The 15,250-nt window shown below is 47.0% G+C and overlaps 1 protein-coding gene across 6 annotated transcripts in view; it reads left to right on the plus strand.

The window, feature by feature from the left end:
* VRK3 (VRK serine/threonine kinase 3) overlaps positions 1-15,250 on the plus strand; it is a 33,857-nt gene that overhangs the window by 12,448 nt on the left and 6,159 nt on the right. For 3 of the 6 annotated variants that reach the window (XM_074371021.1, XM_010947007.3, XM_010947006.3), the window contains exons 6-13: positions 748-812; positions 2,444-2,510; positions 3,402-3,486; positions 3,764-3,869; positions 5,444-5,536; positions 7,844-7,976; positions 9,139-9,259; positions 14,229-14,287. In XM_074371021.1, coding sequence (XP_074227122.1) covers positions 748-812; positions 2,444-2,510; positions 3,402-3,486; positions 3,764-3,869; positions 5,444-5,536; positions 7,844-7,976; positions 9,139-9,259; positions 14,229-14,287 — 729 coding nt within the window. The remainder of the gene's footprint in view (positions 1-747; positions 813-2,443; positions 2,511-3,401; positions 3,487-3,763; positions 3,870-5,443; positions 5,537-7,843; positions 7,977-9,138; positions 9,260-14,228; positions 14,288-15,250) is intronic. The other 3 variants (XR_012509343.1, XM_074371023.1, XM_074371022.1) reach the window with 2 other exon arrangements.

Here is a 15,250-nt window from a genome sequence, read left to right on the forward strand (position 1 = left end):
GTGGGAAACCCTGGCCGGATGCATCAGGATCCTGGCATTGCTGGCGGTGAGCGGGGCCTGGGATCCCCAGGGCCCCCAGCCGGGCTCAGGGAGGTGGGAAAGCTCAGCCAGACCATGTGGGCTGGTCTCCCCCTTCGGCCAACGACTCATTGTCCAACCTCGTTCAAGTGATGTCATGACCCTGCGCCTCAGTTTCCTCACCTGCAAAGCCAAGATTGTCCTAATCCCGCAACCTCACTGGGTTGCCATTGGGGGAGTGAAATGAATAGAATGAAGCACCAGAATAGCAAGCACCAGATAAGCGTTTGCTGTTGTTATTCTGGTTGTGATGGATCCCAGCGCGCCGTTCTTGCTCCAAGTTCAACGTTGCCTGTCTGGCAGTCAGAGGCTGCCTCCCGCCTGCCTGGCCTGTGTTGCAACTTTCCACATAATGTATTAAGCAAGGCTCTCCCAGGTCGCAGCGCCTGGAGCCCTGGGTTTATGACTGGGCAGGCCTTTCCTTGGAGAGCAGTCTTGGTTAATAACCCTTTTTTGCACAGCTGGATGTTAACACAGAGAGAAAGAGAGAGAGCAGGGAGGAAGGAGAAAAATGGAACCTGTTTGAAAATAGGAAGGAACAGGTCTTGAAAGCCGAGAATGCACTTGATCCTGTGGGAATTACTTAACGGGGACTGCTGCCCGTTACTCTGAGGACGATGACTCACCCTTCCCGGAGATGATAACTTCGCTCGTTTTGTCCGTCCACAGCTGAGCCCATCTCCACCTTTGCCTGCCAGTCAAGCCCCCAGAAACAAAGATTCTCGCTTAAACTAGTGAGTGTCCCCTGGGGGCAGCGCCGAGGGGAGGGCCTGGGGCTTTAGCAGATGCACCACTGACCTCCAAGTCCTTCTATGGGGAGAGTACAAGGAGTGGAACCTTGGGTGGGGCGTGTCTCCTTCTAGGCCTCAGGTTCTTCTACTTGGGGCCCCTTGGAAGCTACAGGCAGGTCCACCCCTGAGCCCTGGCTCTGATGCTTTCCAGCCGTGCCATCTGGCCAAGCGCCTCCCCCTCTGAGAGCTGAGTTTCCTCGTCTGTGAGATGGAGCCAGTAATAGCCACGTCGTGCAGCCTGCTTCCCCACCACCTGCCTGCCTCGCAGCATATATTTAATGAGCATCTACCATATATCACAGTGAGGGTGTTGGGGTCCTGCACTGAGGAGTCAGTGAAATCACTCATGACCTCAGCATACGTGGGGGTCAGAAGGAGAAAATAAACCGAGGCAGGCAAGTCACGTACTTCAGCACAGACAGGGAGTGCCTGATAAAAGAGCGTGGTCCTGGTTAGTAGCCTCATCATCCCTGAGGCTGGAGGTATGGGTGACTTTTATTTTCATCCTTTTATTTCTTTCAATTTTCTCACCACCCAGAAAACCGAGACTGCTGGGTTGGGTGCCCCACCTCGGCTTCAGATGGAGGCTGGGTGAGTGGTTCAGAGCAAGGGCTCCAGGGCCAGGCTCGCAGATGAGTGACAGCACCTGCTTGCCAAGAGCCTGTTCTGTGCCCAACCCTGGGCTCAGAGCTTCATAATCAAACCTGTGGGGCGGTTACTCTGTTCCCCATTTAACAGGTGAGGAAATGAGGATTTGGTCACTTGCCCAGGGGCACCCAGCCTGCAGGTCACTTTGTTCACTGCCATATCTCCAATGCCCAGAACAATACTAGGCACATAATAGGTGCTTTATAGAAAGAATGAATGAGTGGCAGAGCTGGGGTTTGAATCCATTTCTCTTTAACCCTGTGCTCTTAAGAACCCAGCTATGCTAGTTGTGTTTAATTAAAATATTTGATTTGGCCACTTGGAAAATATGACCCAATATTAATAATGGCTTAAAAGTCTGGGGCGGTGGTCCAGGACTGACATGATGGTTCCATAAACAAGGGGCTCACTTCCTTTCTCTCGTTGCTCCAAGATCCTCAAACTATAACCTCCATCTCATGGGCTGAGATGGCTGTTCTGGCTCCCACTGTCTCCTCTGCATTCCAGCCGACTGAAACAGGAGAATAGAAAGGGGCGATCGTGCCCCAGCCTTTTAAGGGCATAACCTGAAAGTTGCCCATAGCTCTTCTGCTCACATCCCCATTAGCCAGACCTTAGTCATGTAGTCCTGCCTTGTTGCAAGGGAGGCTGGGAAGTGTAGTTTTTAGCTAAAGGCCACATGTCTAGGTAGAACTTGTGGATTCTGTCATAAAAAAAAAGAAAAAAGACCCGAACAATGACTCAAAGTCTCTGATAGGTGTTCACGCACAGCACCCGAGTTAATTTGGTTCTGATGTGCAGGACTTGATGGGGAACCTGGGTCATTGCTGGCATTACCTTGGAGTAATCCATGGCCAGTGATGGCCTAGGGGCCCTGACCTAAGAGGTTCCAGTGTGATAGCCCTTTCCCCTCCCATCCCCACTAGGATGCCAAGGATGGGCGCTTGTTCAATGAACAGAACTTCTTCCAGCGGGCAGCCAAGCCTTTGCAAGGTATTCCTCAGGGAAGTGGGCAAATAGGGGAAGAGTTGGGGGAATCAGCTTAGTCAAAACAACTGGCTTCTCCCCAAAGGTACAAGAAGGGTTGGGATTACATTAAAGGCCCAGATTTGCCCCCATCGCCCCCTCAGGCCTCAGGGCAACAGACAATGGGCTGAGGCCGGCTCATACCAGCTCTGGAGAGCCAAGTATTTCAGAAATACCTCAAGTCAGTTGTTAAACAGCCATGGTAAAAATGATCAATTTACAGTCAAATAAATGACATTAAGAACAAGGGTAATAAATACTCAAAACTCACCATTCCCTAAATATTTGTCTGTACTTTTTATCTATACTCCCGAGATTGTTTACATTCATTGTATGGTGAAAATACCATATAACTGCTGCATCTCTTCCAAATGCCATCTTCTGTAATACTATATTGGTAGCTTGTAATTGGCCATGAGAAGTATTTACACCATGGAAATTGGCCAACACTTGGCCTGTTTTTTCCTCAACAGCCAGTGGTTAAGCTTTTATCAGCACCCCACTGGATCTGTTCTTCCAACTGAGATTCTGGAAAGTGGGTGGACCTCTAGTGACACCATGACCATGTTAGACATTTCCTGACCTCATTAGCTCTCTGTGGGAACTCAGAAGTTATGCTGTCATTCTTATCCCTTCCACCTACTCCAGATCTGTAAATGCTTTCTCCTGTGTTCACACCCCTCTTCATCACCGCCCTCACCGTCACCTGTCCGCAGAGGTGACTTCTCCATCCAGGAGACTCGGGGTCTGGCCTGGGCTCAGGTGCACTCTGCTTCTGGTCTGAGAATGGGCTTTGTCCAAGGCGGGTATGGGACCGGGTGGGCTCTAACTAACCTCTCTGGTTCCTGCCTCCCACAGTGAACAAGTGGAAAAAGCTGTACTCGACCCCGCAGCTGGCTATCCCCACCTGCATCGGTTTTGGCATTCACCAGGACAGGTACAGGTGAGTTGCCTCACTTGCCGTCCACCTCACTGGCCCCTTCCTTCCCCTCCCTGTCGTGTTCCCGGGCGTGGCTGGGACCCTGGAGCCACTGGCCAGTTACTCAGCTTCCTTCCTTCCCCCAGCTTTGAGCCAGGCCAATCCCCCACCTATCAGAACCCTACATCTCACCAGGGAATGGGACCATGTAGCCACCAGCCACAGTCCATCCTTGGTGGCTTGTGTTTCATGCCCTCCCCTGGTCGTCTCCCCCACCTCCTGGGACACTCGTATCTTCCAGGTTCTTGGTGTTCCCCATCCTGGGGAGGAGCCTTCAGTCGGTCCTGGATGACTGCCCCAAGCACGTGATGTCGGTGAGGTCTGTGTTCCAGATGGCCTGCCGGCTGGTATGTATCTAAACGTTGCAGGCTCCTGTCCAGATGATGGTGCTCTGGGTCCTGGCTTATCAGTTGGTTTGTTCATCAACACACTCTTCCCACACCTCCCTCGGCTGGGCACTGGGGGCTCATACACTGATCGACACAGCCGAACACTAGGCCATTAGAACCAGAGTGATACAAGTATTGCCACAGCGGGTGTTCAGGAGACCATGGGAGTTGGAGGAAGGGACCCAGCTGAAATTGAGGGGTTCAGCAGAGCTTCCTGGTGGAGGTTGTTTCTAAGCCAAGAACAGAAAATAGCACTGTAGTGGGTAGAGTAGGAGTGGGGATACAGGGGGAGAATATTCCAGGCCAAGGATAATAGCTTGGGCAAAGGCTTGTGTGGAGGAGAGAGCACAAGAAATTTGTTCATTCATTCATTCCCTCATCCATCCTCTTATTATTTATCAGGTCCCTGGTGGGTGTCAGACGCTGTCCCCGGGACTGGGAGTCCAGTGGGGGCAGCACAGACATGATTTTGTATCTAGTAGGAGAGGATGATATTAAGTCACAGTTGCACAAATTGTGAAAAGTGCCCTGAACAGAAATGTCCCCTGCTGTGATGGAGAATAAGAGGACTCCATGTAAAAAGCTGGAGGGATGGAAGTGACAAGGGAGTGACATAGTAGGTGAATCCCAAAGGTGGTTATGTTCAGAGTGTCTGCAGTGTGACATGTGGAGGGGGAAGGGTAAGAGATGAGGTTGGAGTGGAGAGGTCATTCGTGACCAGATCACGCAAGGCCTTGAAGACCCAGCTGAGTGGCTGGGACTCTGCCTGAAGACACTGGGGAGCCATGCAAGGATTGGGAGAAGGAGAGGGGCAAGGTCAGCTCTGGGTGCAGAGGGACCCTATGGGCCATGTTGGAACAGCGTGGAGGGAGTGAGATGGAAGCTGGGTGAGGTCGGTGTGAGAGGACAAGGCCTGATTAGGAGCTGGGCTGTGGGGTCAGAGAGTTTGTAGAACAAGCAGAACTTGGTGGACCAGTATGCCCTGGAGTCAAGGAGCTCTTGGAGGTGTAATTAGGACATAGTAATGAGGACGTAACTAACCCCTGGGCAGTTCAGTATATGAGTCTGGAGCTCAGTAGAAAAGTAAGAGCTAGAGATAAAAAATACAAATTGCTTAAATGGCTTAACTATATTTCTGCTCCCTAGGACAAATGAGAAAACCCCTTTGATGTACATGAGTGTGGGGTTTTTTTTTTTTTTTTTTGCAGCAGGGCAATAAGTAACTAGCTTCTTCCCCTCACAAGTTTGTGATCAACTAAGAAATAGATATGAAAGATCAATGAAAAACCAAATACCAGCTTTAATGGTGAATTTTTTAAAAGTCTAATTAGAAGACCTGCTTAGGCATACTGTCAGAGTGGGTGTCCAAATGCTTCACTCAGAATTAGGCTTAAACCACTCCCCCAACCCCGATTGCAAGCAGCACCATGTGACCCCAGACCTAACAGTGGGGGTTCCTTTGCCAGGCTTCCCATCAGAACCTCTTTGTGTTGGTCCTACTACTCATGGAGATGCTTTCTTTCTTCCCCTAGCTGGATGCCCTGGAGTTTCTCCATGAGAATGAGTATGTTCACGGAAATGTGACAGCTGAGAGTATCTTTGTGAATCCAGAGGACCCGTGCCAGGTAATAGCCAGTTCCTCCCCCTCCACAGGGACTCTGGGCTCAGGCTCTCCCCTGTCTCAAAACCTCCATTTATATCACAATGCTTATTGCAGACAAAGAATTGCTATCCATCATGTATAAAGAGCTTCTTGGAATAAATAAGAAAAGATAAGCAACTTAGTAGAAAAGTGGACAAGGGATAGGAAAAGCAGTTCATAGAAAAAATAAAGCCACAGTTTAGTTAAATGTATGAAAAGATACTCAACCTCCCTGATAATCATAGAAACTAAACTAAAAATATACTATTTTTACCCTTTAAGTAGAGAAAATTAAAAAGAATAATATCTATTACCCATAAGGATGTAAGGAAATAGAAATTCTTTATATACTGTTGGAAGTGTGCATTGGGTAACCTTTTTGGAAGGTAATTTGGATAGAACAGTCAACATTTTAAATGCATTTATTTTTTGATACACCATTTCCTCTTCTAGGAATGTATCCATTCCATATATTCAAGGATAATATGTACAAAGTGTTCCTGACAACATTGATTGTAACAGTAAAATGGGAAAACCTTAAATATATATTCCCGGTAGGACACATTAGTATTTTAAAGTAAATTCTAATTACTCCTTCTAGTGACAGAAACCCAATTTAACATGCCTTAAGCAAAAGAAAAAAAAAAAAGAGAAGAAGTTTGTAAAGTGGTAAGTGCAATTTATTGCTTCATGGAGTGGAAAAATCCAGGACTTCATTGGCTCCAGGCATGGCTGAATCTAGGAATTCTGGCCCTATCATTGGGAAACTGGTTCTTCCATGTCTGGGCTCTCCTTGTGTTTGCACTGCTCATTATCATACAGACATTCTTCCCTCATGGTCACAAAATAAGACCAGCAAATCAGGCTCAAATCCCTTCATCTTAGCAACCCCAGTGGAAATAGATCAGGTGAGCCCCTCCTCAATCACATGGATTAAGAGTTGGAGAGGAGTGATCCCAGAGAAAAATCCTGGAACCATATTAAGCAGAGCTCTCCAGAGAAACAGAACCTACAGAAAGTGTACGTGTGTGTGTGTGCACATGTGCATGTGCGTGTGTATAGAAAGGTGGGGGAGACAGAGAGAGATTTATTATAAGGAGTTGGCTCACACAATAGTGGAAGCTGAGAGTCCCTAAATCTGCATTTGGCAAGCTGGAGACCCTGGAGAGCTGATAGCATGGTTCTAGTCTGAGTCCAAAAGCCTGAAAACCAGGAGAGTTAATTGTGTAAGTTCTAGTCTGAAAGCTGGCAGGCTCGGACCCGAGAAGTTCCAGTGTTTCAGTTCAAATCCAAAGGCAGGAAAAGACTGATGTTCAGTTCAAGCAGTGGACCTGAGAAGGTCCAGTGTTTCAGTTTAAACCCAAAGGCAGGAAAAGACTGATGTTAAGCTCAAGCAGTCAGGCAAGAGGCGTTCCCTCTCATGCAGCCTTTTTGTTCTATTCAGGTCTTCAACTGATTGGATGAGGCCCACCCACACTAGAGAGGGCAGTCTGCTTTACGCAGTCTACTGATTCAAATGTTCATCCCCTCTAGACATACCCTCATCGACACACCCTGAATAACCTTTGGCCAAATGTCTGGACACCCTGTTGCCTAGTCAGGTTGACACATAAAATTAACCATCACAAATTGTGACCAGAAGGAGAAGATGTAGGTCTCACATGGACAAAGCCAGCAGTTGTCCACACTCTTTGTGGCAGAATAAGATGCAGCCATTAAAAAACAAACGTAGCTAACTTTGTGTGTCTGGCAGATTAGCACTTTGCTTTTTGTTTTAAACTCAGTTAAGCTGCCTAACAACCTTGCAAAGGGGGGACTATCATTGTCTTCATTTTACAAATGGAGAAATCAAAGCATAAAGAAGTTTCATAATTTGCCCAAGGTGATACAGCCACTAAAGGGCCACGCCAGCATTTGAGCCTGGTCTATCTGGCTCCAGAGTTAATGCCCTGAACCACTATTAAAGTGCAGAAGGCTGTGTGCCCAACGGGAGGTAGAGTGTGATCCCCCTGTGGACAACTAGAGCCTGCTCCCTGTCCACATGTGTTTACTGATTATTTAAAGAAAATGATTTGAAACAACACCTAAGAAACTACTATTAGTGGTTACTTCTGGGTAGTGGGCTTAGGGGGGTGGGCAATGATGGGGATGATTGGTTTGGGTTCTTTTCATACCTTTCTGTACTGTTTGGCATTTGATTGTTCAAAATTGCACCCACAGTTGAAATCTCTGACCCCAGAGTCCAAGCTTCTAACTTTCAAACTGTACGGCTTCTACCACATCCACACAGGTGACCCTGGCAGGCTACGGCTTCACCTTCCGCTATTCCCCAGGCGGCAGACACGTGGCCTACTCTGAAGGCAGCAGGAGCCCACACGAGGGGGACCTTGAGTTCATTAGCATGGACCTGCACAAGGGTTGCGGTAAGAGGCCAGAGAAGAGGTTCGGGACCATAGAGAAATAATTCTAAGACAAGGGCAACTCTAGTTTTCACAGCTACGTCATGCTAAGAGGGGAGCTATGGTAGGATTCAGGACCATGGATAGCACCCTATTCGTTAGGGACAGCTGTTCAGCACCAAGGACAGTGGGCAGTTGACTACAAGGAAGACCTACAGGACCAGAGATTCCCATTTAGGATCTTTGTAGATTTGCAACATGAAGGTTACCCAAGAGCCATCCAGGAGAGGCTGTCCAGTAAGGAATTGGCAATCCATGTCTGCAGCACACGAGTGAGGTCTGGATGGAGACTCAAATACTGGTAATATCTCAGGAGTTGTCAGCTGAAGCTGGGGGATAGGAATGAGATCATCCAAGGAAAGTGTATAGAAAGAGAACAGCGCACTTTGAGGAGAAGATCCTTGAAGGGAATCTCAGCTTCTTTTTCCCAAACACATTGATGATACAGTCATCCATGTGCCTGCCTGCATCCTCCCATCACACTAAGCTCCCCCAGGAAAGGGATGGTGCCTGTGCCTCCAGCAGCAGGTGGCAGAAGGTCTGGTACAGTGAATTCTCAGTGTTTGTTGAATGTTTACACAAGTATTGTCTAAATCATGTGATTTGGGAAGCATAAGAAAAATAAAACCCCATGATCTCCTTTGCCCTCCCCTGCTGAGTGAGGCTGAGTTCAGTGCCCATCCTTCTGGGCTCCCTCATGCCCTGTTCTGTCTCCTCTGTAAAAGCTGATCCTACACTACAACTGTATCTGCAGTGGATTGTCAAGGGTTGGGACCCAAATAAACTCTTGTCTGGGATTTAAGAATGTGGGATGGGGCCTGGCACACAGGGCTCTGAGGATTCGTTGAACAATGGGTGCATGAATGAAAAACAAATAGTTGAGAGAGTGAGCTAGTGAAAGCTGGGATGAAGGGATGGCCAAGGGATTGAGTGAGTAATTGAGAGACTCATGAGAGAGTGAAAGTAGGCAAGTGAAAAGTGAATGAACAGATGAGAGCCTGTATGTTTGGGTGGTTGAGAGTGTGAGCACACGGCTGAATCAGTGAGAGAGAGAAAGGAAGAGGGTGGGCATATCAGTGAGTGGAGCATCTGGACTGAGCTCCTGCTACCTTTCCCCCCTCCCCAGGGCCCTCCCGCCGCAGTGACCTCCAGACCTTGGGTTACTGTTTGCTGAAGTGGCTCTATGGGACCCTGCCATGGACAAGCTGCCTTCCCAACACTGAGGATATCATGAAGCTGAAACAGAAGTGAGTCTAGGGGTCAACAGAGCCCAGCACTAACCTGGCACCCATGCAGAGGGACAGAAGCTCAGAACCCAACAGGGAACAGAAAGGAGGGGGAGGTAGCATCTGGCAGAGCCAAGGCCTCTGCAGTTCTCTGGCATGTGCTCTACCATCCATTCCAGCAGACAGAGCATGGGCTCTGGAGCCACACTGCCTAGGGTCAGACTCCAGCCCCACTGCTGCAAGGTGTTGGGAGGGCAGCTTAAATTCCACAAGCTTCAGCGTCCCCTATGAGATGGGATCCTATTAGCACCCACCTCAGGGGGCTGTGGAAGGATTTCGGGAATTCAGGTACACAGCATTCAGCACAGAGCCTGGAAGGTAGAAAATGCTCACTGATGTACAGGACCCTATGATTCATTCATTCCTATATGAACACACAGGCAACGAGCAGTTACGCCTGGGCCCTGCCTCAACATCTGGCGACATTGGCCTCCGGTGTCCACACTTCTCCCTCACTTCTGCGTGTAAAACCACCAGATGCTGCTATTTCCGGTTAAGACGTTTAACACAAAGGACAGCAGTGGTGGAAATGGAAAGGCAGGTTGTGCGGTTCAGCACTGCGGACAGAGGGCGTTTGAATGCAAGGGGAGGTTCTGCTGGTGTGTGGTTCAGCACCAAGGACAGAGGATAATTGGGCTCAGAGGGAAGTGAGCACGGGAAGGGGGCGCGCGCCTTGGCCTCCAGCACCAAGGACAGTGGACAGCTGGACGCAGGGAAGCCCTGCAGGTCCAGAGGTTGGGATTCAGAATCTGGTATAAGCTTGGAGCATGAGAGTTGCCCCAGAGGAGTCATCCAGGAAGGGCCACCCAGGAGATGGTTGGCTATCCCATTTGAAGTGCAGGAATGAAGTCTAAATGGAAACTCAGACCTCAGGCCATGTGTTAGGAGTTGTCAGCAGAAGCCCTGGGAAACGATGAGAGATTTACAGGGAAAGTTATGCAGAATGGGAAAAAGGAACTCCGGTGAACAGCACTGAGTCCCTCATACTTCTCAGTGTAGCATGCGGTGTTCCTGGTTCTTGTTGAACCTCTCTCTCATTTTATTTTGCCCTTTTTATATCTCCTCTTTCTTCTCTCAACCAAAGATACCCACTCAAACATACTGAATATATGTTCTACTGATATGCTAACTTAAATGTATTTGTATCCTTAAACTTGTATGATGGTGGTGGCACTGTGTGTTTGACTTGCAAAAATGGTATTCTGCTCTAAATCTCACCTGTTTCTGGCTTTTTTCACTCAACACTATGTTTTTCAAGTTTAACCCCATCATTACACGTGCATCGAGTTTACTGCTTCTGACTACTGTTTTAAAGAAGTTTGTATAGATCACGTCTGTGTCCTTAAACAATACATGATGTGTGTATTTAATCTGCATAAATGGTACTGTGCTCTGAGTATCATTCTGTTTCTTGCTTTCTTTTGCTCAATGCTATATTTTTAAACTTCAGCTACATTACCAGTTCACTGCCTCTCAATACTTCTTCTCAGTTTGTATGTTTAGATGTAGCTGTGTCCTTGAAAAATATGTTCTGTTTGATTATGCCAATCAGACACATACCCACATAAATGGTGTCATGCCCCGATTCTCATCCTTGTTCAGATTTCAGCTTAGTTGTCACTTCCCAGGGAGCCCTTCCCTTGCCCCCACTGCATCAGGTCTCTGCTTGTTCATGCTCAAAGGAAGGGACGCCTGTCACTGGGAGGAGACACACGGGCAGGAAGCAGGCACTGCATGTGAGCGTAGTGGCAGCCCCCAGGGCATTGTAGGAAGCAGAGAGGAGGCACGTGACCTGGCCTCAGGCCACTGGGAGCCTTTCCCTAAGAGACGCCTGACCCGGTCTATAAAGAGCAGAAGAGTTTCCCAGGCAGGCAAGTGGGAGTCAGGATTTCTAGGCATTCAGGATAGCATATATGTGAACTCTCCATTTGTTCGTTCATTCATTCATTCATTCAGAACCTGTTTCCTGAGACTCCAGTGGGTCGAATCTCCCTTCCCCCAATTTCCTCTAACTCCTAAGAACACTTGTATTTCCCTTTTCGCTTCTCTCCCACCTTCCCCTTCATAGGAGTTAATGAAACGTGACTGTGACATGCTTCAGTAAGAGAGACTGCGCTTGCTGAGTCGGTGCAGTGAATCAGATAGGTCCTAGTAATGAGTTTCATATCGATGATTTTGGCATGAGTAACAGTTCATCCCAGAGTTCCAGGTTCCAACCATAACCACAGAAGGAGAGCCAGGAACCTGAAGATGCTCCACTGGGAGATGGTGTTGGTGATGTCAGGTCATTTTAGAGCCCCCAGCCCAGCCTGTTGCGTGACTTGAGGCAGTAACCAAAGAGCCCACAAGGGGGCGGTGTTGCCACATGCACATTTTCTGGACCCCTACCTTGTCCTCTAGGGCGCCTTACTGGTGTGCGTGGTCTTCTTCCATTCATTCCGCAAGTATCTATTCGTTTTCATGTACGTCTTAGTTCGTGATGGAATGAATGAATAAGGGAGGGAGAAGAGGCAGTTCGATTCCCCAAGGCTTTCTGGTGTGCAAGGCATCCAGGTAGGAAAACACAGACTCCAGTAGAGTTGGTCCTTGCTTTTAAGGCTGCGGCTGGGCAGGGAGGTCCCACAAACACCAACAGCAACAGCCTGTCGCAGGAGAATCACTCACTCAGTTTACAACATCCGGAGGCTGGCACAACCCTTTTGTGCCATCACTCGTTGGCTCAGTCATTCACCACACACATCCGAGGCTGCAAGGGAGAGAAAAGGGTCAGGCGCTGCCCTTCCTGTACACATATGACAGTTCCTATCGGGCCTCCGTGGACCTATGCACAGGATGAGCAGACACTAGGGAGAGATCTATTTTCTCTGCTTAGAGGGATCCGGGGAAGCTTCCCGGAGATCAACCCTCAAGCCATATCCAGAAGGGTGAGCAGCCATTTACTGGGAGTCAAGGTGGGGAAAGGCCATCCAGGGCAGAAGGAGCGGGCCAGGAGGTGTGGGTGGATGCGTGACCTCATTGAGAGATGAAGGAATTTGGTCTGGCTAGAGGGTGAAATGGGAGGGAGGAAGTCAGGGAGACAAGGCCACAGGGGCTGGTGGCCTTGGTGCCAGAGGTTTTCCCACAGGGCACTGGGGAGCCCAGGAAGGCCTGTGAGCAGAGAAGGGTGTGGTCCACTCGGGCCAAAGGAAGACTCTCTGGGGCCATATGGGGGATCCACAGGAAGCTTGGGAGAAGCTTGGGTCCAAAGAGAGAGAATGAAGCCTGAGCTGGTCCCACAGCCATGGACGGAGGGAGTGGTGGGGCAAAAGGGTTGGGGAGCAAGATGGGCTTGGGGACTTCTAGACTGGGGGGTGGAGGAGGGGAGGACAGCGCCCAGCGACTGGGTGGACAGTGGGGAGCCAGCCAAGTGGTCCAGGCCAAAGATACAGAGGACTGGGACTCTGAGGATGGAGCAAAGGAAATGGAAGAATTTTATTTTTGTCAAGTGGTACAGGAGGCGTGTGTGTGTATATTTATACATGTGTACATATACAAACGTGTGTGTATGGATAGATAAAAGATAGTTGATCCTCATTATTCACAGGTTCTGTATTTGTGAATTCGCCTCTTCCCTAAAATGTATTTGCAGCCCCACAGTCAGCACTCACAGTGCTTTGGAGGTCATTTTCAGACATGCCCTAAGAAGAGTGCTGAAGTGTTCACATTCCTCAGGGCAGGAAGGAAATCTGTGGGTAGATGAGCTTCCAGCAGGCATGAGTGAAATGGCTGTTGGCCCTGAGATCCGTGTGAATGAATCAGCATCATATTAAATAGGAAATCTTTAAACACAAACACATGGAAAACCAGGTGGTGTATTGATCCGTTGATGAAAATGTTGCGACTGGAAGCTTGCAGGTATCTGATGCTGTGTTCCCCCTAAATGCCTGGTTCAGAATTCACTCATTCAGTGTTCAAGGTGACTCTACAGAGCATAACTACCTCAAATAACAGAAACTAGGGCACGTCCACCAGGCATCCTGTTTCAAAAGGTTGCTCTCCCCTAAAAGGCTTTTCTTGTGTACCTCTGTTCTGTCAGGTTTCTTTTTTTTTTTTAATTGAAGTATAGTCAGTTTACAATGTTGTGTTAATTTCTGGTGTACAACAAAGTGATTCAGTTACACATATATGTATGTGTGCTTTTTTTTTTTACAGGTGTGCAAAATTTTTTGTTTATTTATATTAAATATGACTGGAGTCAGTGAATGCATGTTCTTTTTCATTATAGGTTATTACAAGATATTAAATGTAGTTCTCTGTACTATTCAGTAGGACCTTTTTATTTATCTATTTTGTATTTAGTAGTTTGTATCTACTGATCCCAAACTCCTAATTTATCCCTCCCCCTACTTTCCTCTTTGGTAACCATAAGTTTGTTTTCTATGTCTGTGAGTCTGTTTGTTTTGTAAATAAGTTCATTTGTATCATATTAGATTCCACATATAAGTGATGTCATATGATATTTGTCTTTCTCTGCCTGACTTACTTCACTTAGTATGCTAATCTCTAGGTCCATCCATGTTGCTGCAAATGGCATTATTTCGTTCTTTTTGATGGCTAAGTAATATTAATATTCCATTGTACGTATATACCACAGCTTCTTTATCTGGTCATCTGTGGATAGATATTTATGTTGTTTCCATGTCTTGGTTATTGTAAATAGTGCTGCTGTGAACATTGGGGTGCATGTATCTTTTTAAATTGAAGTTCCCTTCAGATATATGCCCAGGAGTGGGATTGCTGGATTATAGGGTTAACTCTTTTTTTAGTTTTTTAAGGAACCTCCATACTGTTCTCCATGATGGTGGCACCAAATTACATCCCCACCAACAGTGTAAGAGGGTCCCCTTTCCTCTACATCTTCTCCAGCATTTATTGTTTGTTGTCCCATCAGGTTTCTTGACAACCCGGAGGGCCTCGTGGGACAGTGCAGTCGCTGGATCAGTCCCTCAGGTATGTCTGAGGCAGGGAGAGCACGTGGGGACCGTGGAGGGACCAGGGGACTCAGGTCCCTCCCAGGGGTGCCTCTCTTTTCACCCCTCTGTTATCCTTCTTTGAGTTTTCTAAATTGCAAGTGTATATGTGCCCCTTGTAGAAAAACAAAAATCTTCCCCCCAAATTCAGAAAGGTCTCTGAACAATAGTAACAGCAACACACACGTGAGTTTTTAACAGGATCGTATTATGTATATTAGTCTCTGACTTGATTTTTTTCCATTTAAGTAGAGTATATCTTAGAGATTTCCTGTGTTGGTACTTGTAGAATTTTTTTTTAATGGTGGTAAAATACACTTAATGTCACTTCAAACTGCAGTTGTTACTCATTAGACAGTCGTGAAATCAACTTAATGGGTCAAAAGCAGGATTTTTAAAAATTAAAAACAGACAAAAAATACAAATGCCTTGCAGAAGTTAGGGAAATGTAATGCTTTATGAGACGTTAGTTTCAGTGATATATATTTATACTCATGTGGGTAATGGACTTATAAGATGTATTTCTAATTATATCTGTTTTTAAATGTTTGAAAAACAGTCGTCTACGTTTGGGGAAATAATTCATTATATGAATATACCACAATTTATTTCACCAATTTTTCATTGATAAACATTTAGATTGTCTCCAACTTTCTGATATTATAAACTCTTTACTTCTTTTTCTTTATCAGATTTTTGTTTTAAAACCAACATAATACTGGCTTATAAAATAATTTAGATACAGAAAGTAAGTACAGCTCAGTGGTAGAGCTGCATGCTTAGCATGCACGAGGTCCTGGAGTTAACCCCCACCCAGTACCTTCACTGGAAAAAAAGAAAATTCAGATACAAATTACTACATATAAAATAGATAAACAATAAGATCCTTATTCTATAAGCATAGGAAGCTACATTCAGTATCTTATAATAAGCTATAATGAAA

Source organism: Camelus bactrianus, chromosome 9 (assembly GCF_048773025.1).
Source record: "Camelus bactrianus isolate YW-2024 breed Bactrian camel chromosome 9, ASM4877302v1, whole genome shotgun sequence".
NCBI classification, from domain to species: domain Eukaryota; kingdom Metazoa; phylum Chordata; class Mammalia; order Artiodactyla; family Camelidae; genus Camelus; species Camelus bactrianus.